Source organism: Rhincodon typus, chromosome 3, assembly GCF_021869965.1.
Source record: "Rhincodon typus isolate 14 chromosome 3, sRhiTyp1.1, whole genome shotgun sequence".
NCBI lineage: Eukaryota > Metazoa > Chordata > Chondrichthyes > Orectolobiformes > Rhincodontidae > Rhincodon > Rhincodon typus.
This window is the reverse complement of record NC_063334.1, coordinates 51,331,719-51,355,343: the sequence shown is the minus strand read 5'-3', so window position 1 is coordinate 51,355,343 and position 23,625 is coordinate 51,331,719. Positions and strand designations below refer to the sequence as shown.

At 40.1% G+C, this 23,625-nt stretch overlaps 1 protein-coding gene across 3 annotated transcripts in view; it reads right to left on the bottom strand.

Annotated features, from left to right (window-relative positions):
• Positions 1-23,180, bottom strand: part of tdgf1 (teratocarcinoma-derived growth factor 1) — a 30,204-nt gene extending 7,024 nt beyond the window's left edge. Inside the window, exons 1-7 of one of the 3 annotated variants that reach the window (XM_048595084.1) lie at positions 23,091-23,180; positions 22,896-22,976; positions 22,779-22,828; positions 22,494-22,664; positions 21,581-21,695; positions 21,373-21,485; positions 16,156-16,847 (exon numbers count right to left, since the gene is read on the bottom strand). In XM_048595084.1, the coding sequence (XP_048451041.1) occupies positions 16,741-16,847; positions 21,373-21,485; positions 21,581-21,695; positions 22,494-22,664; positions 22,779-22,828; positions 22,896-22,927 (588 nt within the window). In that variant the 5' untranslated portion in view covers positions 22,928-22,976; positions 23,091-23,180 and the 3' untranslated portion in view covers positions 16,156-16,740. Of the gene's footprint in view, positions 1-16,155; positions 16,848-21,372; positions 21,486-21,580; positions 21,696-22,493; positions 22,665-22,778; positions 22,829-22,895; positions 23,038-23,090 lie in introns of those variants that run through there. The other 2 variants (XM_048595083.1, XR_007261767.1) reach the window with 2 other exon arrangements.
• Positions 23,181-23,625: the final 445 nt, after the last annotated feature.

Genomic DNA, 23,625 nt, shown 5'->3' with positions numbered 1-23,625 from the left:
TTTGTTTTGCTTTTTGGTTTACCTTTGCTGTATTCACATGGTACTTTTCATAGAATCATAGAATTTTACAGTACAGAAGGAGGCCATTCAACCCATTGTGTCGGTACCAGTTCCCAAAAGAGCTACCACTCTCCAGGCCTATTTCCATAGCCCTCTAATTTCATCAATTTCATTTCTATATATCCAGCTCTCTTGTGAAACCTCCTATGGAATCCACCTCCACCACTCTCTTCAAAATCCTAACATCTCTCTGAGTTAAGAAGTTTCATCTCATCCCACTCCTGGTTCTCTTGCTAACAACCTTGAAATTGTGACCCCGAGTTACTGACATACCAACTAGTGGAAGTAGAATATCCCTTCTTTACGTCATCAAATGAGTTCATAATTTTGAACACCTCAATAATGTCACTTCTTAATCTTCTCAGCTGCAAGGAGAATAAGCCTAATATCGAATCTTTCCTTGTATTTAAAATCCTTCATACCTGGTACCAATTCTGTTAAAGCTTCTTTGAACTCTCTCCAGAGCTTCAACATCCTTCTTTAAATTAGGTGTCCAGAACTGAGTACAATGCTCCACATGTGGTCTGACCAATGATTTTAGGGGTGTAGCATCACTTCTTTGTTTTTATACTCTATGCCTCTACTTATAAACCGAAGGATTCAATAAGTCTTAACCTCTGTTTCAGCTTGCCTGGCCATCTTCAAAGAATCACATACGTAAACCCTGAAGTCCCTCTGCTCCTGTACTTCCCTCAAAGTTATGCCATTGACCCTGTATTGTCTCTCCATGTTTCTTCTGCCAAAATGCTTTACCTCACATTTCTTTGCATTGAAATTCATTTGCCAAGTGTTTGCCCATTTGGCCAACTTATCAATGACCCTCTGAAGTCACTCAGCACCATTCTCACAATTAACTCTTCTCCTTAGCTCACTATCATCTGAAAATTTAGAAATTATTCCCCCAAAACCCATTTCCAAATCATTTATATAAATCAGAAAAAGCAAGGGCCCCAACACCAAGTGGGGAACACCACATTCAACTTGTCTACAATCTGAGAAGTGCCCCTCTATCCTTACCCTCTGTTTTCTTTCTTTTAGCCAACTTCTAATCCATGCTGCCAAGGACCCATCAATCCAAAACATTTCTAATTTGCTAACCAACTTGCCATGTGGCGCTGTATCAAATGCTTTCAGAAAAGACATTGTTTCTTCACTATCCACAGGCAAAGAAATCAATGAGGACAACTTCAACATCCACAGCACGATCCTCATTCACTGCCTGTGTCACCTCATCAAAAAACTCAAATTTGTCAGACATGAACTGCCCTTGACCAAACCTTGTTGACTGTCTGGTATTAACTTATTTTTCTCTCTGTATATTTACCTGATCCCACACTATGGTCTCCATCACTTTTCTCACTATTGATGTCAAGCCGACAGGTCTAGTTTCCTTTTGGATTTTTCAGTGTTTATGTTGCTTAACCTTTTATCATCAATTTACACAGTGATTAGTCATAAAATGGCAGAAAATGCAGAAAGAGAAGACCACAAAATACTTTTTTTTACTTTAATGAGATTTGCAAAATGAACATTCTGATTCTTCATTTGTAGATTCACTATCTAATTCCACTTTCCATTAACTACTTTTATGTAACCTCCTTATCCCAACCTCCAGGTGAGTTGCTGGCATTTGTGAAAATCTCTATGTTGCCCATGGAAAGATTCCCAGACTTCGAATAGTTAATACTTTTTCCAACTTCTTAACCATCTGACCTATTCTTTCTTCTTGCATGATCCATTCTTGAAAATTAATAAAATTACCCTAGATATCAAAGATTTACTTGAAATGTCATTCTTTCTCCACTATTTTACATCTATCCTTCAGGTTCCCTCCTTTTTAAAAATGCAGCACCATTAGCAGAAGGTACATCACAGTCAACCCAATCTTAATTTACCCTTGTGTTTCACATGTATCCACAGTAGCTGGATACCAATCAGAAATAGGGACATTGATTTCTTTGCCTGTGGATAGTGAAGAAACAATGAGGACAACGCCAACATACTGGCTACTACCATAGCCAACATTGACTAAAACAGCATAGATCAATGACTAAAATTGACTCCCTAGCAGTTTATGTGGCTCACTGCCTTAGCTAACTGATATATAAATTATAAATGATGTAAAAATGAGTTGCAATTTGAGTTCAATTAATACATTCTTTGCAAGTATAGTGCCAATGTTAGATTGATTTTATTTGTTACTATGAACAATTCTGTATTCGAAAAACTATATTCATTTACAGATCCAGTAATTATAATTACTGCTACTTATCATGACACAAATTAAAATAAATACTATAACTTAAACTTCATTCAGTTAAAACATTTAGAAGTTATAGTGCTTCAAAACTTTTCACATTTTGTAAGATTGATACAAATATATCATTTGGAACACATTTTGCTGAATTATTTCATGTATTTACAACTCTCAGTTTGGATTGCTACATGATTTAATGTACATCATTCCTAGAATTTTGACGGATTCAATATAATGAAAGATTGGTTTAAATCAGGATAGACTTCCAGCTGAGAATATTTGGCAGTCATATGTAAAGCACACACTTAATTTCAGCACGTTATTCAAAGATTTCCTCACATCATACAAGCTTAGTCAATTTAAATTGTTGGAAATAATTGTAATTTACTGTGAACCCCTCCAAATATTTAAGGACAAAAGCAAGTTTTCAAAGCAAAGTAAAGAGATCTGTAGAGCAACTCAGCCATCGGGGGGTTGTTTTAACACCATTGGAAAATACAATAACATTTTCAAACACAATTCACTTACCAGAAGTGAATTCCTTTTCCCTGTAACAAAATGGTTATTCCTCAAACTAGTGATATCGATCTGCCAAGAGATGTAAGCAGAGTGAGTAGTGGGGAACTTATACAAGCAACATTTCTTTCTGTTGGGTATCTGCCTTGTTTATATGGGAGCTGGTGACAAGTCTATTTTGAATGCAGATCTTGGATCAGAAGGCTTCCATCATTCCATGCATTTTGAAGCATAGTATGTGTGATGACATTATAGGCTGCAAGTTCCAGAAACATCGCCCATGGTGTAGGAATAGTTGCTGGCAGGTGTCATGGGACTCTTGCAAGCCAATCATAACTTGGCACAGATGAAATAGATATTTCTTTGAAAAGCACATCATTCACTTTCGTGCAGCATTCATGGGACTTGCTCAACTTTCTTTTGGCCTAACTGGAACTGTAAGTGTGAAATAGCCAGTACAACAATTCATGATGTAGTATATTAGCTGGAAACTGGCAGAGAAAATAAATTTGATTCTTGACTCATTACAAATTCAAATAAAACTTCAGCATTTAACTGTTAAATGTCATAGGGTTACTCATTAAAGTATTGCAATAGCATCCTTGTATGTGTCAAATAATGTTGTAGATTCAAATGCTCCAGTTGATTTGTAGCTAGCACTTAAGATCTTATATTTCTGTCACCATCATGCAAGTGAAATGAAACACACCAAGGAAATCTGATTCAAAACCAGTTTTCAATTTTAACATCTTATAAAGAAAAGACCTAAAATTAGATTTTAAAGCACTTAAAAATGATTTTTATTTGTGTAAAATATGAATATTCATGCATTAATTTGTATTTCAATTTTAAGCACAGTGGCTCACACTGGACATATGTTTGGAGGATCAAGTGGTAAGTGGCTGAGGGCAAAGTTCTTGTAACTGCCGAGACAATGAGCGAGTTGTACAGCTTGGTAAGGATTTATTATCCATAGAAAATGTATCTTCTAGAATAGTTAGTTTTCAGCAATTTGGAGTGATTAATCTTGCTGAGTTTTCCCTTTCCTAGTTTTGGTCACCGGGGCATTCAATTACATGATCATTACTTCCTAAAACTTATTCCTGGGCTGTGGACATTGTTGGTTAGGCCAACATTTATTGCCCATACCAAATTACCTGTGAGAAAGTGATGGTAAGCTACCTTCTTGAAGTACCACAGTCCTTCAGATGTGGATGCATGAACTACCAATGTGGCAGGATTGTGCCAGAATTTTCTTCTAGTGACTATCAAGGAATAGCGACATAATTCCAAGTCAGGATTGTTTGTGACTGGAGGAGAACTTGCAGGTGGTTATGTTCCCATGTATCTGCTGCTCCTGTCCTATAAGATAGTGTAGGTCATGCGTTTAGAAGGTGCAGCTGGAGGATTCTTGGTGAGTTGCTGGAATACATCCGGTAGTGAGGGAGCTAAGTATGGAAGGTGGTGCATAGTGTGTCAATCAAGTGGGCTGCTTTGCCCTAGATTCTGTCTAACTTCTTGAAGGTTGCTGGAGCTGCACCCATCCAGGCAAGTAGAGAGTATTGCATCACATCCTGACTTGTGCCCTTTGATGGTGGAAAGGAATTGGGGTGTTAAGAGGTGAATTACCCTCTGTAGAACATTCAGTCTCTGACCTGGTCTTATAGCCACAGTATTTATATGGCTGGACTAGTTCAGTTTCTGGTCAATGGTAATCCTCAGGTTGTTGACAATGGAGGATTCAGTGTTGGTAGTGCCACTAAAGATCAAGCAGAGATGATTAGATTCTCTCCTATTTGAGACGGCTATAGCCTAGTACTTGCTTGTCACTTATCAGCAGAAGCCTGAATATTGTCCAGGTCTTACTACACATTAACATATGCTGCTTCAGTGTTTGTGGAGTTGCAAATGGTACTGAACATTGTACAATCATCAATAACTATTCCCATTTCTGATAGAGAGAAGGTTGTTGATGAAGCATCTGAAGATGGTTGGGCCTAGAACACTATCCTGAGGCTCTCCTGCAAAAGATATCCTCAAGCTAAGATGACTGACCTCCAACTACCATAACCATCTTGCTACCGCATGATTCCAATCAGCAGAATTTGCATCCGATACCAAATGATTCCAGTTTTGTTGGAGCTCCTTGATGCTGGGGACCATCGGAAGAAGCTGACATGGATCATCGACTCAGCACTTTTGGCTGAAGATTTCTGCAAATGCTTCAGCCTTTTCTTTTTCACTGATGTGTTGGGACCTTCCATCATTGACAAAGGGAATATTTGTGGAGCCTCCTCCTCCCGTGAGTTGTTTAAATGTCCACCATCATTCACAACTGCATGTGGCAGCACTGCAGAGTTTCAATCTAATCCACTGGTTGTGGGTTTGCCGTTTAGAATGCTAGTAGTCCTGTTTGGTAGCTTCACCAAGTTGACACTTCATTTTAGGTATCCTCAGGACTGTTCCTGGCATGCCCTCCTGCTCTCTCCATTGAACCAGGGTTGATCCCCTGGCTTGACAGTAATGATTAAATGGGGGATATGCCAGGCCATGAGGTTGCAGATTGTGCTGAAGTAGAATTCTGCTGCTGTTGATGCCCCACCGTGCCTCATGACGCCCAGTCCTGAGTTGCTAGATCTGTTTGAAGTCTGTATCATTTAGCATGGTGTTAATGCCACACACATGATGGGGGATATTCTCAACATGAAGGCAGGACTTCATCTCCACAAGGGCTGTGTGATGGTCATTCTTACCAATACTGTCATGAACAGATGCATCTGCATGATTGATGAGGATGAGATCAAGTATGTTTTTCTCTGTTGTTGGATCCCTCATCACCTTTGCAGACCCAGGATCACAGCTATGTCCTTTAGGATGCAACCAGCTCAAACAGTAATGCTATTGCCAAGCCACTCTTGGTGGTGGTGGACACTGAAATCCCCCACCTAAATTATATTTTGCACCCTTGCAACCTCAGTGCTGCCTCCAAATGGTGTTCAGCATCAAGGAGTACTGATTCATCAGCGAAGGAAGGACAATAAGGGGTAATCAGCAGGAGGTTTCCTTGCCTATGTTTAACCCAGTGCCATGAGACATGATGGGATCTCAGTCCAGTGTTGAGGACTCCCAGGGCAATACCATCCTGAACCACTGTGCCTCTACCTTTGCTGGATCTGTCCTGTGGTTGAACAGGTTTGTTACAGGGATGGTGATGGTGGTATCTGGGACATTGTCTGTAAGGCATGATTCCAAGAGTATGACTACGTCAGACTCTTGCCCGACTAGTCTGTGAGACAACTCTCCTAATTTTGGTGCTAGGCCTGGATGTTACTAAAGAGCACTTTGTAGGGTTGATTGGCATTTCTGGTTCCTAGGCCGATGCCAGCTTGTCCATCCAGTTTCATTTCAGTTGGCACGGCTATACTTGGTTTCTTTCTGGAAAATGACTGCACTCAGTGCTACCTTCTTTTGTTCATGTAACTTCATGAGATCCTTAATCAAACTGCTAACACACTCAATTACTAGTTCACTTACTCTTTAACATGCATTCAACCTTTTGACACCTTAAAAACCTTCTGTTTGTTGTGCTTTTCTCTTCTGTACTTCTACGATGTCAAGACCTTTTTTCTGCTATCTTCCTGATTGTTTTAGAGACTGCTAAACCGCATGGCTGATATTACAGACCATTTCGCTCTGATTGATATGCCTCTGTCCCGCCGGAGGGACAGAACATTATCTAACAATGGTGGCTTCTTGATGTAGTTATGGTCACAGAATCATATTTTACATAATGGCAGGCTGTTGCTTGACTGGCTTGTGGGAAAATTCTCCCAATTTGGGCACAAACCCTTTTATGTTAGTAAGTACGACTCTGCAGTGTCACTAGGGCTGGGTTTGCTGTTGTCATTTTGGATGTCAGATGATCTGTTTGATTTCATTCCTTGGTTTGGACTTTGCAGCAGCTTTGACACAACTGAGTGGCTTGCTAGGTCATTTCAGAGGACAATTAAGAGTCAACCATAATTCTGAGGATCTGGACTTGCATGTTGGCCAGACCGGGTAAGGATTGATTTTATTCCTTAAGAGCATTAGCGAGCCAGATAGATTTTTATGACAATCAAAAGGGGTTATATGGTTATCATTACACTACTTTTTAAAAAATATCCAGGCCTTTTTAAAATTCAAATTTCACCAGCTACTGTGTCAAGGTTCAAGCCCCTGTCTCCAGAGCATTGGCCTGGCACTCTGGATGATAGAGAAGTGACAGTACCCCACTTTGGCACTGCCTCCTTTTCGGCTTGCACAACTTAAACCAAGTTAATCCTGTGGCCTCCCTAGACCATATCTTCTGACATTATACAATTTGCATTTACTTACCGAGGTTATTTAAACTTTTATACCGGAGTAAAACTGGCATGAATTACCTTTTTCTTTAAACCTCTTCAGATAATGATTTCTGTTAACAAGATATAAAAGTACAGTGCTAATTTCTCTGTCATTAGTTTACATTAATTTGCTAAGTGCCATTTTTCACAAAGTCTGCTGAGTCCAGAGGTCTTTCTAAATTGGAGGCAAAACTAGGATGCAAAAGTCACTTCTACCAAGGAGATGGGTCTGCCAAGTTGCAAAGTTCTCGAGTTGAGCTTCCTGTCTACATAACTAAACTCCAGCAGAAGGCCTTTTTGCACCTCTGGGCCATGAGGGGGTAAGGTTGACTGGTTTCATTGCTTTTAAGTAAAATATTAATTTCAGCTTGGCTGGCTCGAGTCTTATTCAGTTTGATTTCATGAAACCCAGACACTTGTGGTCAGGAGATACCCATTGCGTAAGGCAGTTAGTGTCAACTCTGAAGCCTTTATATATTATAGTAGGTAGAGCTATACAGTAATTATCTCCTCTGAGACACCATCACTTCTAATGGGATGTTGTAGTGGTTTGAGTCTGTTAGTCTTATCTCTATTGTTAACGATCATGTAACTTAGATCTCTAAGAGATGCAAGGTTAACCAATGTTTCTTCTGAAATGTGATACAGTTGATAAGTCTTTTGCTTGATATCAACTGGCTAATAAACTACTTTGTTACCATGTAATAACCATGCCAGCAGCTGTTTATTTTATATAACTAACAGTCACAGTTTAGTTTTCTCATCTTTTAAAGGATTGGGAATTTAAATTGAGTGTTTTATAAAGTTCATGTAATGAGTCAAAGTTTTGAAATGAAAGCTAGAAGCTCATGTCTGGAAATCCCCTCCCACATGATTCCACCCCCCGCCAAAACATGGTGGTAGAGGCATGGCTGAACTGTTTCAAGAGATAGATTGTAGCAGGCAGGGTGGTGGCTAAGTACCAGGGAAAGTTGGTGAGATGGTTTGAGAACTTCAACCAAACTACATGAACTGCTTAGCCATCTAGTCCTCAACTTTTACCCCATCCCCCATACCCCTCCCTTCTTTCTCTATCCCTATTCTACCTGCATAGTCACATCCCGTATCCACTCTGGGTATACCTCAAGTGCCATGAGGTAATGAAAATAAGTTAAATTTATTATAATCTCAATCCAACAGAGCTCCTATTCATACATTAGGAACCTTTTATTACATTTAATTAAATGTATTTTTAGATTTTAAATCTACTTAAATGGTCAATTTGTTATTTTAAAAGAAACAACCAAATGATCCAGCCCACGTAAGAGCTGCACATTCATCCAATCACAAAGATAATGAGAAGTTCTGGATGTGTAAATGTTTACTTTCTACCCTACTCTTCACTCCCAAAGAGAATTCTTACAATAAATTAGAGGGAAGATCTCTCAAAAAAAAGGCAAGTGGGTTTTTAATAGTCTGATCAGCGCTAGAAATCAGGCTCCCATATTTAATGGGGAGACCTGGGCCACACATTTTTAAATTCCGAGGAGATAGGGAAACTAACACACCAGGGTTATAAAAGATGAATGCAATGACCTAAATATGTCTGTCTCAGAATAACTACGGGAAATAATAGACCAACAGTGATGTGCTGTCTCGATTTCGACAAGTGATTATTCAGAGGCTGAGTATCTAACAGTGATTACACAGGGTGGTGAATATCTACCTGAGCCACCAATAATGCTAATCCAAAAGTGTTCACAGAGGGGATACATTTCCACAGTCTGACAATGGGCATTTAGATTAAAATATTAATAGGATCAGAATCATTCATAATTTCTCTTGAGATAGCAATAGTGAGTCAGCTTCTTGAATTGTTGTATCCTTTGATAAAGATGCTCCCTCCGTTTTGTCCTTGATAATAGTCTCCAATAGTTTCCCCACTAGATTTAATGCTGACTGGCCTATAGGTAATAGGGGTAGACTTAAATTCCCATCGTAATAAACACTGAAAGAATTAGCCAGAAAGTTGCATTTTCCCCCCACATGTAATTCCTCTAAACCTGGACTCCTCCAAAAGTTTCTTTCATACCATGTAGTAGTTTGGGATCAGTTCTATAGTTTTGTCTCACACCTACCTACACTGCCTTCCAGACAACTTATACACATCCCAGACTGGGACCTGACATCTGATTCCACCCCTCCACTAGACTTGAACCCGCAACCCACACTGCCACCACTATTAGACCCAGCTATAACCCTGACCACTGCTGTCCTGCCCCCACAGTTTCCAGAACCAATCGCTCTTCCACTTTTACCTGCCATGATCCCTAACCACCAAACATTCACTGTCCCCAAACTCAACTCCCCCACCTATGGTGGACCCTGAGGCAAACCCTTACTACCAGGCCTCAAACTAGCTCATGACTATTTATATGGCTAGTCCTTCACCTAATCTGAAAAGGTCATTGACCTGAAACATTAACCTTTTAAACTATTCACAGATCTGCCTACATAAGTATTTATAATATTTTATTTAACTATATGAATAAATTTCAGCATTGTGCAGTCTTGCCCAATTGCAGTTTATAGCCAACCACATTCACCCTCAGGCATCAACTCCTGTGAGAGACTACAATATGTTCCATATGCCTAAACTGTGCAAAAGGCCCCAACAAAACAACTAGTGATTTGAATCTAGGAACACAAGAATGAGTAGATCACTCAGCCCTTTAAGCCTGCTCCACCATTCAATAAGATCATGGCTGATCTGTGGCCTAAGTCCATAGGCTTGCTTTGGGCTCATATCCCTTGTTCAACAAAAATTTGTCTAATCAAATTTTAAATTGAACAATTGAATTAGCATCAACTGTCATTTGAGGGGGTGTTCCAAACCTCCACTACTTGCAAGAAGTAGTGCTTTCTAACATCTCCCGAATGGCCTGGCCCCAGTTCTTAAACTATGGTTCTAGAAACTTCCAACCAGCGGAAACAGTTTATCTGCCCTGTCAATATCCTTAAAATGCAATTAGATTACCCCTTAACCTTTAAATTCTAGAAAGTGACAGCCCAATTTATCTGATCTCTCTTCAACTTAATCCCTGACACCCAGATATCACGCTTATAAGCTTGTGTTGAACTCCTTCCTGGGCCAAAACATCCTTCCTAAAAGCCAGCCCTGCACCTTGTTGTCTCTTCCTAAAAGGTGTGGTGCCCCAATTTGCTCACAGTACTACCTGGCATCTAATTAGGGCTTTTGTATAACTGCAGCGTAACTTCTGCATTCCTATACTTTAACCTTTTAGGTTTGAAGGCCAGTATTCCATCAGCCTGCTTGATTATTCTCTGCACCTGTTTGTTGCATTTTTAAAAATTATGTACCTTAATCCCCAAATCTCATCAGGCATCCTTTATTTAATTTAGTGCCTAAAAAAAAGCTGATCAATCTTTTCTCAGTCCGAAATGGATAACCTCACACTTACTTATATTGAAATTCATCTGCCATAGCTTTGCCCATTTACCTAATCTCTCAATAACCTGTTGTCAACACAATCTACAATTGTATAGTTGTAGAGGTTTGACTTTTTATACCTCTAAACAATTGATGAATATTGTCAATAATTGAGGTCCCAAAAGATCCTTGCAAGACACCACTTATCCATTATTCCAATGGTTTCCTGCTACTCAATCAATTTCCTATATGTGTCAGCAATTTGCCTCAATTCTGTTAGGTTCGTGTGGGACTTTGACTTTATTTCCATGAGCCAACTTCAGATAAAGTTAAGGAACTGTGCCCCTGAAAATTCTATAGGTTAAAACGTTATAAAACAGGCATTAATAAATGTTTGTTTTAGTTGTGTCCCAAGTTTGCCTCTTAAAAGGTATATTGACTGCAAGACACGCATGCTATTACTATCATAGCATGTGACCTGAGAGCATAGAAATCTCAGCCACCAAAATGCATTTATAGCCAGGTTCTGCAGTTGCAGAATTCTACCCATACTTAAATTTGATGGAAGTAAACTGTCTGAATATAGCATGTGCTCGAGTCCTACTCCACACTGCCCCAAATTTGTCAGATGATAGTAAAATGGAGAACTTTACCATAATAATTGGCAGTGTTTAAACCTGCAGTTTCATTTTCAGATAAGATGGAAAAACAGCCCACAAATGCTAGGGAAGCAATGGTGTAATGGGATGGAGGAATTAGGAATACAAGGAAATTAATATTGGTGAAAAAGAGCTGGAAAAATTCAAAAGGCTCTGAAAGTTGATATGTTCCCAGGGCCCAATAATCTAAATTTCAGGGCACTAAAGATAGCCATGGACGCAGGGTCCAATAACCAAATTCAGGGACTTGCGATTCCTGTTCTTGGCCTACGTGGAAACAGTGGATGCATTGGTTGTCACTATCCAAAATTCTGTAGACTCAGAATCCCTGCAGATTGATACCCTCCAAATATAAATACTGCCATTTTTAAATTATAGTAGCAAGGAAAATAATGGCTTGATGAGTGAACTTATGGAGATTGGTGTTTTAAGATCCAGCTAGTCACAATAATACAAGTCAGATGAAGGAACAAAATGCAGTATTCAAGTTTACTGACAACACTCAAGAAATGGAGTAGTCTGTTAGCTCAGCTAGCTAGACAGATGGTTTGTAATGTAAAGAGATGCCAAAAGCAGGGGTTCGTTTCTCTTACTGGTTGAGGTCATAATGAAGCTTCCACCTTCTCAACCTCACAAATCAACTTTCAGGCTAAACTCAGTCATCTTTCTTTAAAGAGAGTCCCAGAAGTTCACTATGGTGGTGTTACCTTACTTTAAAATGAAGTGGCAAGTAGGATCATAACACACTTCCAAGAAGTCTTTACACAAATTAGGTAGCAATTGCAGTGTAAACAATAATTGTGAAAATTGTCCTCTTAAAGTAAAAATAGTGGCAGATCATTTAAATAGTGATAGATTGGGAAATGCTGACATAAGAGGACTTGAGTAAGCAGGTGCAACAAGAAGTTAAAGGTAAATGGTTATGTTGGCCTTCATGGCAAGAAGGTTTGCCTACAGCAGCAAGGATGGCTTACTGCAGCAGTCCAGGGACTTGGAAAAACCACACCTGGAGAATTGTTCTGAAGAACAGACTTAAAACATTAGCTCTCTATTTCTACAGATGCTGCCAGACCTGCTGAGTTTCTCCACTTATTATACTGGAATACATGCAAATTGTCATTACCCAAGATCTTTCTGCTCAAGGCACAGCAGCAAGTGCTTACCAAACTGATTTCTAGAATGGTAGATTTGTCATACAAAAGATTAGATCACTGGGAGCAGTACAACAAAGGATCTCATTGAAAAATAAAATTCAAATCATAGAATCTTGAGTGTGGAAACAGGCCATACAGCCTAACAAATCCCCACCGACTCTGAAGAGCATTCACTCAGACTCAGGCCCCATCCCTGTAACCCTGCATTTGCAATGGCTAATCCACCCAACCTGCACTGCCCTGGACAGTAAGGGGCAATTTAGCATGGCCAATCCATCTAACCCACACATCTTTAGACCGAGATGAAACTAGACCACCTGGGGAGGAAACCTATGCTGACATGGTGAAAATTTGCAAACTCCATGGACAGTCGCCTAAGGCTGGAATTGAATCTAGGTCCTTGGCACTGAGGTAGCAGTGCTAACCATTGAACCACCAATAATACAGGGATGATGTTTGCCTGTATGGGAGAGAAAACAAAAGGATTGTAATCTCACGATGCACAGAGTCATTTCAGACTGAGGGCTGGTGAAATTTCTTCACCTGAGGCCATGAACCTGTAGAATCTTTTCCTTCACAGCCTTCTGTGGTAGGAGGAGTCATTGAATGTATTACAGAAAGAAATAGATTTTTTCACAGTGTCAAGGGCTTATGGGGACACAGCAGGAATAGACAGACAATCAGCCAATGTAGTGGCAATTGAGAGCATATTCAGTGGGGCCCAAATAACCTACTCTATTTGCTGTTTTTCAGTGGATGCTGAGGCTTCAACTTACATAAATCTTGCTATAGTTGACCTAAACACTGCGGAAAGAAATAGTAAATTAAACTTAAAACATTAATATTAAAATTAAAAAGTCTCTCAATGCACACGTTGCCTACTGAATCCATGTCTAGCAAATTTTTTCTTCTTTATTCATTCACAGGATGAGATGTCACTGACCAGGCAGCATTTATTGCACATCCCTAATTGCCCAGAGGGCAGTTTTGAGTCAACCACATTGCTGTGGGCCTAGAGTCACATGTAGACCAGACCAGGCAAGGATGGTAGTTTCCTTCCCTAAAGGACATTAGTGAACCAGATGGGTTTTTCTTGACAAAATCAACAAGGGGCTCATGGTCATCATTAGATTTTCAATTCCAGATATTTTATTCAATTCAAATTCCACCATCTGCCATGGCGGGATTTGAACTTGGGTCCCCAGATTAGCAGTCCAGCAATAATACCACCAGGCCATTGCCTCTTCCGCTGCATCAGCATCTGGGGCAAAGAATTCTGCCTTTGTTTCAAATACAAAACTGCACATATACTAGAAAAGAGAGAGAATTATGATCAAACAGTTGTGACATAAAACGTTAACTGTTTCTCTGCACAGATGCTGCCAGCACTTAGGAAAAACAACAAATGATTAATGCTGAGATAGTAGGAATTGCTGATGCTGGAGAATCTGAGATAACAAGGTGTAGAGCTGGATGAACACAGCAGGCCAAGCAGCAGAGGAGCAGGAAAGCTGACGTTTCGGGTCTGGACCCTTCTTCAGAAATGGGGAAGGGGGAAGGGGATTCTGAAATAAATAGAGGGGGAGACACGAATGGAAGATAGATGAAGGAGCAGATAGGTGAAGAGACGGACAGGTCAAGGAGGCAGGGATGGAGCCAGTAAAGGTGAGTGTAGGTGGGGGTTGGTCAGTCAAGGGAAGACAGACAGGTCAAGGAGGCAGGGATGAGACTGGTAGGTAGGAGGTGGGGGCGGGGGTTGAGGTGGGAGAAAGGACGGATAAGTAAGGGAGGCGGGGATGAGCTGGGCATGTTTTAGGATACGGTCTGGGGCAGGGAGATTTTGATGCTTGTGAAGTCCATTGATACCATTGGGCTGCAGGGTTCCCAAGCAAAATATGAGGTGCTGTTCCTACAACCTTTGGGTGGCATTGTTGTGGCACTGGAGGCTGCCCAGGATGGACATGTCATCCAAGGAGTGGGAGGGGGGAGGTTGAAGTGGTTCGCAACTGGAAGGTGCAGTCGTTTGTCATGAACCGAGCGTAGGTATTCCACAAAGCGGTCTCCAAGCCTCCGCTTGGTTTCCCCGATGTAGAGGAGGCCACATCAGGATCAGCAGATACAGTATACCACATTAAACAGATGTTCACCTGTAATCTGCAAATGTGGAAGGTTTTCTTGGGGCATGGGATGGGGGTGAGGGGGGAGGTGTAGCACTGGCGGGTGGGGGGGGGGCGGGGGGGGGGGGGGGGGGGGAACGGCGGGCAGGGTAAAATTCTGTTTTGTTGTTATTGCGGGGAGGTGGTGTGAGGAATGAGTTGTGGGAAATGAGAAAGATGCAGTCAAGGGCGTTTTCGGTCACTGTGGAGGGGAAGTTGTGGTCCTTGAAAAATGGAGGACATCTTGGATGTCCAGTGGAATGCCTCATCTCAGGAGCAGATGCGGCAGAGGCGAAGGAATTGGGAATAGGGGATAGCATTTTTGCAGGAAGGTGGGTGAGAGGTGTATTCTAGGTAGCTGTGGGAGTTGGTAGGCTTGAAATGGATACAAGTTTCCAGGTGGTTGCCAGAGTTGGAAACAGAGGTCCAGAAAGGATAGAGGGGTATTGGAGATGGTCCAGGTGAACTTAAGGTTGGGGTGGAAGGTGTAAGTGAAGTGGATGAACTGTTCGAGCTCCTCATGGGAGCACGAGGTGGCGCCGATACAGTTATCGCCGTAACAGAGGAAGAGGTGGGGGATAGGGCCAGTGTAGCTACGGAAGAGGGATTGTTCCATGTATCCTACAAAAGAGGCAGGCATAGCTTGGGCCCCATGCAGGTACCTATGGCCACCCTCTTTGTCTGTAGGAAGTGGGAGGAAGTGAAGGAGAAGTTGTTAAGGGGGAAGGACAAGTTCAGCTAAGCTGACAAGGGTGTCAGTGGAGGGGAAATGGTCAGGCCTGCGGGACAACAAGCGGAGGGCCTTTAGGCCATCTCCATAGAGAATGGAAGTATATAGGAACTAGATGTCCATGGTGAAGATGAGGTGTTGGGGACCAGAGAATTGGAAGTTTGGAGGTGGTGGAGGGGGCGGGTGGTGTCATGGACATAGGTGGGGAATTCCTGGACCAGGCAGGAAGAAAATGGGATCAAGATAAGTGGAGATAAGTTCGGTGGGGCAGGAGCAGATGGAGACAAATGGGTTGACCAGAGCAGTCAGGTTTGTGGATTTTGGGAAGGAGATAGAAACGGATGGTGCAGGGTTGGGGAACGATGAAGGTTGGAGGCTGTGGGTAGGAGGTCACCTGAAGTGATGGGATTGTGGATGGTCTGGGAGATGACGTTTTGGTGGTCGGGAGCAGGGGTCATGATCAAGCAGGAGGTAGGAGGTAGTGTCAGAGAGCTGGCGCCTGGCCTCAGCGCTGTAGAGGTCAGTGCGCCACACTACAACTGCACCACCCTTGTCCACGGGTTTTGTAGTGAGGTTGGAGTTGGAGCTGGAGCAGAGGGCTGCATGTTCTGTGTAATGCTATTAGGGTGGGATCATTTGACTGAATTAAAAGGAAGATTAAAACTTCCACTAGATGGCAGTAGCAGTACACAGAATTGAAACACAAATATAGTACTACCCCCTCTTCTGGTTCAAATAGGACAGTTCAACATTTCCAGAAAATAGAACACTTTCATTTTAAGTAAATGAAAAAGAATGACAGCCAATCTGATTTCACTGCCCAGTGTATTATTAGGCATTTTATTACAGCAAAGTGTAGCATGATATAATTAAAACTAGTTTTCAAAGATTTACAAGTTAGTAGTCTTTACAGCAGTAAAGTAAAAACATAATTTTCCAGTGTACAAAACATTTGAAGCATCTTATGGTTACATACTATCGCCATTGGTTCATGTTAAATCTTGACCAAAATCCATTTTTTAAAATAACAGTTAGGAATACTACATGAAAGCAGCTTTATATACAGAAGTCAGGCATTGTTTGACTTGAAATACTTTAGATTAGGAATCTGGACTGTGACTAACATTTTATTGATGATCATACAACATGTAAGCTATGCAAGGACCAGGGAAGGAGGGAAGAATTAAATTCAGACTGTGGTGACTTGGCTGCGATTGCCCTGTAGCTGACTAACTTGCCAAACTCACCACCTTGGCTTTCCTATGAAAAGAAAATCATTTGCATCAGGCAGAGATGGTTAATACCCATAAAGAAAAAAAAACTATATAAAAGCAGCATCTCTCTCCAAGGACCCCTTCATTATGTCCATTAAAATTTATACAGAATAAAATATTTATGGAATCAATGCAAATACTACAGCAAGGCACACAGACAACAGCAACGGTCTTGCTAGTTTCAGGCTGGAGCTAGCAGCAGGGAATCCATCATCCTGCTCTGGATCTAGAGTGGGGAAAAAAGTTGTTGTCACTTATTTTGTTCTCACATGATAGAGGAAGTCCCAACATAGGCCAGAGGGGTGGGGGGCAGAGGTGGTGGTGTCTGACATACACCAGCAAAGAAAGTTTGCCCAAGTAAACCATGTTAACTAGAATTTTTCTTTTTTTTTTTAAGAAAGGTCAAGTCACCATGGAACAAGTAGTAGCCATCAGGCAACTCTCAACAGAAGACTCAGAAGGGATATTTCCTGTAAAACAGTATGATGTACTTATGAAACTATCCCAAAGATTTCATTGCGGGAGGGTCCAAAAGTTACCAAATCTAATGATTGCTTCAGTTTGGTATTGACAGATGACACACAAATCAGAACAAAAAAAATCACTGCACAAAGTCTTTCTCCTAATTTAAAAGCAAAAATACTGATGCCAGAAATCTTCATTTAACTACTGCATGGTGCAATGTTGACCCAAGATATTAACTTTGCAGATACTGAGATATTTATGAAAACATCCATTTGTTGCCTTTTCCTTGCCCCACCCCCCCACCGATAATCACCCAGTAATGTCAGTGGTTAGTTCAGGTGCTATCTGCCTCCCCTTCAACACAATCACCCATATTCAAAACAAACTTAGTCTTCACCACTATTCCCCACCCCCCCACCTGAGTTCTTGCAAATAATTGCCCCAACTTCAACCTCCCTCAAGGAGGAGGACAAGGACAAGGACTTCTCATCTTTTCAGCAATTCCAATTTTGAATCCTGGTTGGTTTTGTCTTAGGATAGTAAGTGCTCCTTTAAAGAGGAGTTTGTAAACTATATATCATGAAAGTATTTCCAGCCTTTTAACAAGGGAATACATTACCTTTCTCCATCACCCACCTGTGTGGGACTGCACTTATTTGAAAGAAAGATACAAATGGAACCATTTATAGCCAGAGAATCACTTTCAGCAACTACTCTTACAGATCATTACCAAGTTCAAAGAATCCATCCATTACCCCCTGATTTTTCATACAAATGCTGTCTCAGCAATGTTTGAGAAGTTAGGCTCCACACAAACTGCAACTTTACCTCCCTACTCAGTCCTTACTTCAAATTGCATTGTGCATACTAAACACAAAAACAATTTCATTGTGTTAGAGGTGATGTTTGGTTACATGATCTGATCAACACTATTGCCTTTGACCTCTCCCATTCAGCATACTTCCAACCCTGTAACTTGAACCTGCTGCCACCCTTGGTTGCTTGCTGCCTCACTACTTACTTCCCAACCCTTCTCAGTTTGGGAGAGGTGGAGGAGACTAGTTTGGTTGGAGAACGTGATTAACAGCAAGCCTGAGTTACATAAAGCTATTTGTAAATGAGAACTCTAACAATGTATGTTATTTAAACTCAGGATATAACTGAATCCAATTTTCCATTACAACCAATGTTCAAGCTTTATGGTCTATTTGCTTTTTCTTGTCACTCAAGTGGTCATTTAAGGTTTGCCCTTTGCAGGAACAATTCAACAAATAAGAGGAATATTAACAGCTCCAGGAGTGAGGAGAGAAAGTAGCAAGGTGCATCAATTTTTAAAAAGCATTAGTATTAGGAAAAAAAGTGGGATAGCAGGGATAATGCAAGTTTTTTCTTCAAAATACTGAATGAATACACGCAAGACAATTATCTAATTGGGGGAATACAAGATGAATGTAAAGTCTAAAAACATGAAGTTTAGAAAACAATTGAACTTGGAAATCTTTTGCAAACAGTAATGGATGCCAACTCAGTCGAGTTGTATGGAGATTGTTGGTTTTTTTTAAGGTGAAGATATTGGGCTAAGACAGGTTTTGTTTAGGACATAGATCAATCATAGTGTTATTAAACATTGAACTGGGCTAATAGATCTGAATGGCTTTGCAAAGTTTCAATTATTTTGTCCTCCTAGTCCAGAGATGATCATGTTTATCCTAGAGTAGATGACAGAACAATCGTGAATTTGACCATCATAATTTGCTTCTTTAAATTTTTAAATTTCCAAACTGATTTAATATTACAAGGCCAAAAACAGCAACTGGCATTTATATCATACTTTAATATTCAGAAGTTACCATAGCATTTCCTTATTTTACATGGTTTAGATTTGCTGGTTGGCAACCCCTAAAAAAAAACTTCTGTGGCTTCCAACAGTAGTCATAGTATCTTTCACCTACTATTGCTGAAACAAGGAACAAGTGCGATAAAATGTGAATGCAGCATTAAATTACATTACGATGCAACGTGTGTGTTAGAGTTTGGATTTTGAGCTAGTGTCATTTGGGTTTTGGTTTGTGTCTGAAGGGCTCTAACAAGTTAATTATTTCTGCAGCCAATGTAATTGGTTAGAAGAGGGTGTTCTCGGTGTATAAATATTTTCTCTCCACTGGATGAGCTTAAGTACTGAATGCAATGCAATAGCAGTTTACAATGTTCTGGAAATTGTTTTAATTAGGAGAAACATCCATAGCTTTAAGAAACCCCTTTGGGGTCAGTTGAAATTTGCAGAGGTTAGATGTTTAAACAGTTGCTTGAGAGAAAGGGATAGAATCACTATGTGAGAGAGCAAAACAGCAATTACTCCAGCATAAAGAAGTTTACCTTTAAAAAGCAGAAGGACCAGAAGTGCTTGGTTAAAGACCTGAAGGGGTTATTTGAAGCCAAGGTAAGTTTAAAAAAAAAATCTAAGCTCAGTTGTACAAATTTCCTGTTAACTCAAACCTGGTGAGATAGCAAAGGGAATTCACAGCTGAGTGTACTGCAAGAGTACTTTTGGGATTAATGGAATTGCATTTTAATCAGGTTTTCATTGCTTTAAGTCAGCATTCTATTTTGATTTTCATTGGTTTTAACACAAGTTCAAACTCTGTATTGTTGGTGAAATGCTGCCTCATTAAAAACAGAAAAATGAAAATTCAATCTAGAGTCTGATTTGTCCAGTAACATCAGCTACATAATAATGACATGAAGCACTTGAATGTTAGATTTACACATTAGTTCATAGCACCATTTATAAATTGGCCAAAAAAGGTGTTATATAAATGCAGCTTGAAAGCTTTGCAGAATGACGACTCCACAGGCACTCAAAGGATGCCATTATCTCATCCAACTATTTTCTTCATACACATTTCAAATAAGCTTTTCAACTATGAAGAAGACAATATTGCAAAGGCTAAACATGTCATCATTCATGCATAAACTCCAGTTATTAAAAGGCAATAATGTCTTAAGCCCAATTACTATGGCCCTGTGGCTACAAAAGTAGCCCACTGCTACCTAGAACTCCCATTAGGGAATTCAAAATATTGCTATGTTTGATCTCTATGTAGGGCATAGAGATGCTTGTAGTTGGCATCCTTTGTTATGAAGAACCACTTATATGTAAACAGTATTGAGCGAAATGCTGACAGTTGGAGATGTACAAGGGATTAAAATGTGTATTGATAGGTTGACTAATGTCAGACCAATGTAGTTTTAAAAATGGAAGTTCAGAGACACAGTTGCACTTCAACCGGCCTTCCAGTAAGATGGCAGAGTAGGACACTCTAGCCAGAGCGAATCTGCTCTGCCCATTTTTTTTTAAGCCTCATAGGCCTGGCCTCTGAAGCGGGGTCGGGGTCACAGAAGACACCAGCAAGTGGAAGTAGGGATGCTGGCGAATGGTAGTCATAGGACAATGGAGGCTCCCTGTGCTGATATGCTGCAAAGAGGCTTCAGAGAGAGATTATTTGTCTTTTAATGGCTTTTTTTTAAACCTATGGTTATACTGTATAGCTGTAACGTAGTTTTCTCTTCATTTCTCTATTCTTTAGGGAAGGATTGTACCCAAGTGCCATTTTGGGTTCAAAAGTACCAAGTGGCGAGTTAAACTTTTCATTGTACTCAAATGAGTACATGGCAATAAAGCGAATTCAATTCAAGATTATAAAGATAATTTAGAACACTAAACCCTTTCTGAAGCAATGCAAAAAAAACTTAGGAAACTTCACGAGTAGTAACTCTAGCCTATGAGGAGCCACATGACAAGATACACAAAGGCTATAAAGGTTTGATTTCTTTTGTACTGACTTTTCCGACCTCGGTTGGGAATGGTAGGGTTACAATAGTTTCTGCTGCGACCATGGATTGCGGGCAGATGGAAAAAAAAGTTTGGTCATGATTTTTAACTCTTAAATTGCCATTCAATGTTCCCTGCTGAAAATGCAAGTTTAAGCAACGGATTTATACAGTATTTAATGAATATTCTAGAAACGCCTGCTGTCAAGCATTTAAAAGAACAATTTCCACTTGAACGGGAACCTGAGAGCAGCTAATACTGGAGTTACGGGGAACGAAACGAACAGTTTCAGAACGATGGGAGAGAAAATGAAGGAAGTGAATATAGGTGCTAGCAAATTATTTCCGAACATTTGTTCTTCACGCACGGTTGTGCAAAGTTAAGGATGTACTTTGTATTTGATTCAAGGAGAGATACTACTTGCAGTATCCGCCCCACAGTATTAAATACTTACCACAATTCTCAACCTTCCCGAATACTTCGACACAGCGTAGACTGCCATAGCTACATCTACACCAGGTACAATGCTTTAAAACCCATTGGCCATCGCGAAATTTGCCGCATCCCCTGCCGAGGAACAGAAGTACGACCAACAATTTAAAATCCAATTAATAGACTACAACAAATTTGAAAGAGAAACACGTTAAAAAATTTGATTTTACTTGAGGCGTTCATCCAGCTCACAGTATCTACCGACAAAGTGGACTGGACAAGCGCAGAAGCTGCCTAGGATGCATGTTCCACCGTTCTTGCAACAACTCCTGTTCAGTGTTTTGCCTGGGGAAGCAACACCAATTAAATGCAAAAAAGTCAACAATTGCAATAAGCGTCATTAAACTTGTTTTACACATGATATACTGAATACTTAAGTCATTTGTAAAACATCTAGTACACAATCAAGCAGACATTTGAGAAAATCTTCTAGATAAGTTTAAAATTATGAAGGACACTTTTGAAAGTCTCTTAACATAAGTCATTAAACAGTCCACTGCTCCTCGCAACCATAAGAATTCGTATTGCATTCACGCACAAATAAGCTAAACTCATGTAAATTTGCACAATGCCATTTTGTCTGGGCAATTAAGTACTTGAGGAGTAGTCCTTATGGTAAACTGTCCCAAACACATTCTGGTCGGGTTTGTCTAACAATAATTCAAGATCTCGGTACAGAATCTAGATTTCTTGTATATTACATTTTGCATTAATGAATGCAAGTTAAATAGATTCACTATATGGTTGACATTAAAAATACGTTACAAAATTGGATAGAAAATTGTTTTTTTAAAAAAACGATAAAAGGAGGTTCTTTTTCGAGGAGTCTTACTAGGACACCATACTCGCAATGGATGACGTTCTGAGGAAGGGTCACCGGACCCGAAACGTTAACTCTTGTTTTTTCCTTCAGAGATGCTGCCAGCCCTGCTGACCTTTCCTAGCAACTTTATTTTTGTTCCCGATTTACAGCATCCGCAGTTCTTTCGGTTTTTATTATGGATGGCGTTCTGTTCAGAGTTTTAATGGTGGACGGCATAGCTGACTTAAAATTCGCTTCTATGACCGTGGCATATAACTTACTATCTGTCAGTCCAACGAACTGAACGATGTTCACAGTGGCCGAGGAATTTGGTTCTTGGCGCTTACTGTTGAGTTTGTTAAATTCAGTTAACGACTTAGGACTTTGGCTGAGTCGTCTCTCCAGACTGGACTCTGAAGTCTGTCGATAACAGTTCGAATCACCTCCACAATCTGAAAACAGACAGTACAAAAGGATACTCGTCTGAAACTTAGTAGGAATCTATTTCCAACCATTATGCAGGGCTAACTTAATAGAACTTCACTTCAAAAGGTACACAAACTTACCATTCGCAAACGTGACAGCCTGGAAAGGAAAAAGCAGTAAAAGAAAAAACCTACAAAAAAAAATTATTAGTACAAATCCAACACTGTTTAATGTTTTGAAGAAATACCTAGATTTACCTATTAACTGTTGAAAATGGCATTACTTCCATTAAAAATCACAACGTATAATGACAATGCTCCTATTTCCAATTGTGAAATCTGGCGGGAGAAGAAGAAGAATGTGAGCTCTAGACATTCGTTAACACGAAACCATTAACAATTATCAGGTACTTCTCACCTCCACCTTCACAACAGCGAATTTTGAATACTAACCTTCTGCATCAAATTAAGAGCACAATCCCATATTTGGTAGACTATTTTAGGGACAATAGATGAGAACCAATTCACTGATAATCATGTATACTCTCAGCGTGAGATTCCTTCCTTTTTAGTTGCAAAAAGTAATTCAGGCTTTCATTTACCAGATAGTTTCCCCTTTCTTATCCAAATGTTCACAGACCCCAAGTTTTAATTGAAACCTAAATTTGGCACTTTATGATCATGATATGTTTCGTTCATTTACAAATGCAAAAGGTTCGTAGAGTTTTCTGTTTAGAGAGCAATCCGTGCAAATATTTGTTCAGCACATAAAGAAGACAGCAAAGTTTGCATTTTTTTACTGGCTCAAGTATTTCAAAATGTCACTACAGCGTAGGCATTGGTACGTTCATTTCCAGTTGAATGTTTGCAACTTTCCTGTGCGAAGTTAAATCAAGTGTTGGGAAGTGTTATTAATTGTCTGTACTTAGTTTGTCTTTTATGTTCTTAATCCCTTTCTCATGGGGATAATTTCATCAGTTATTTACAA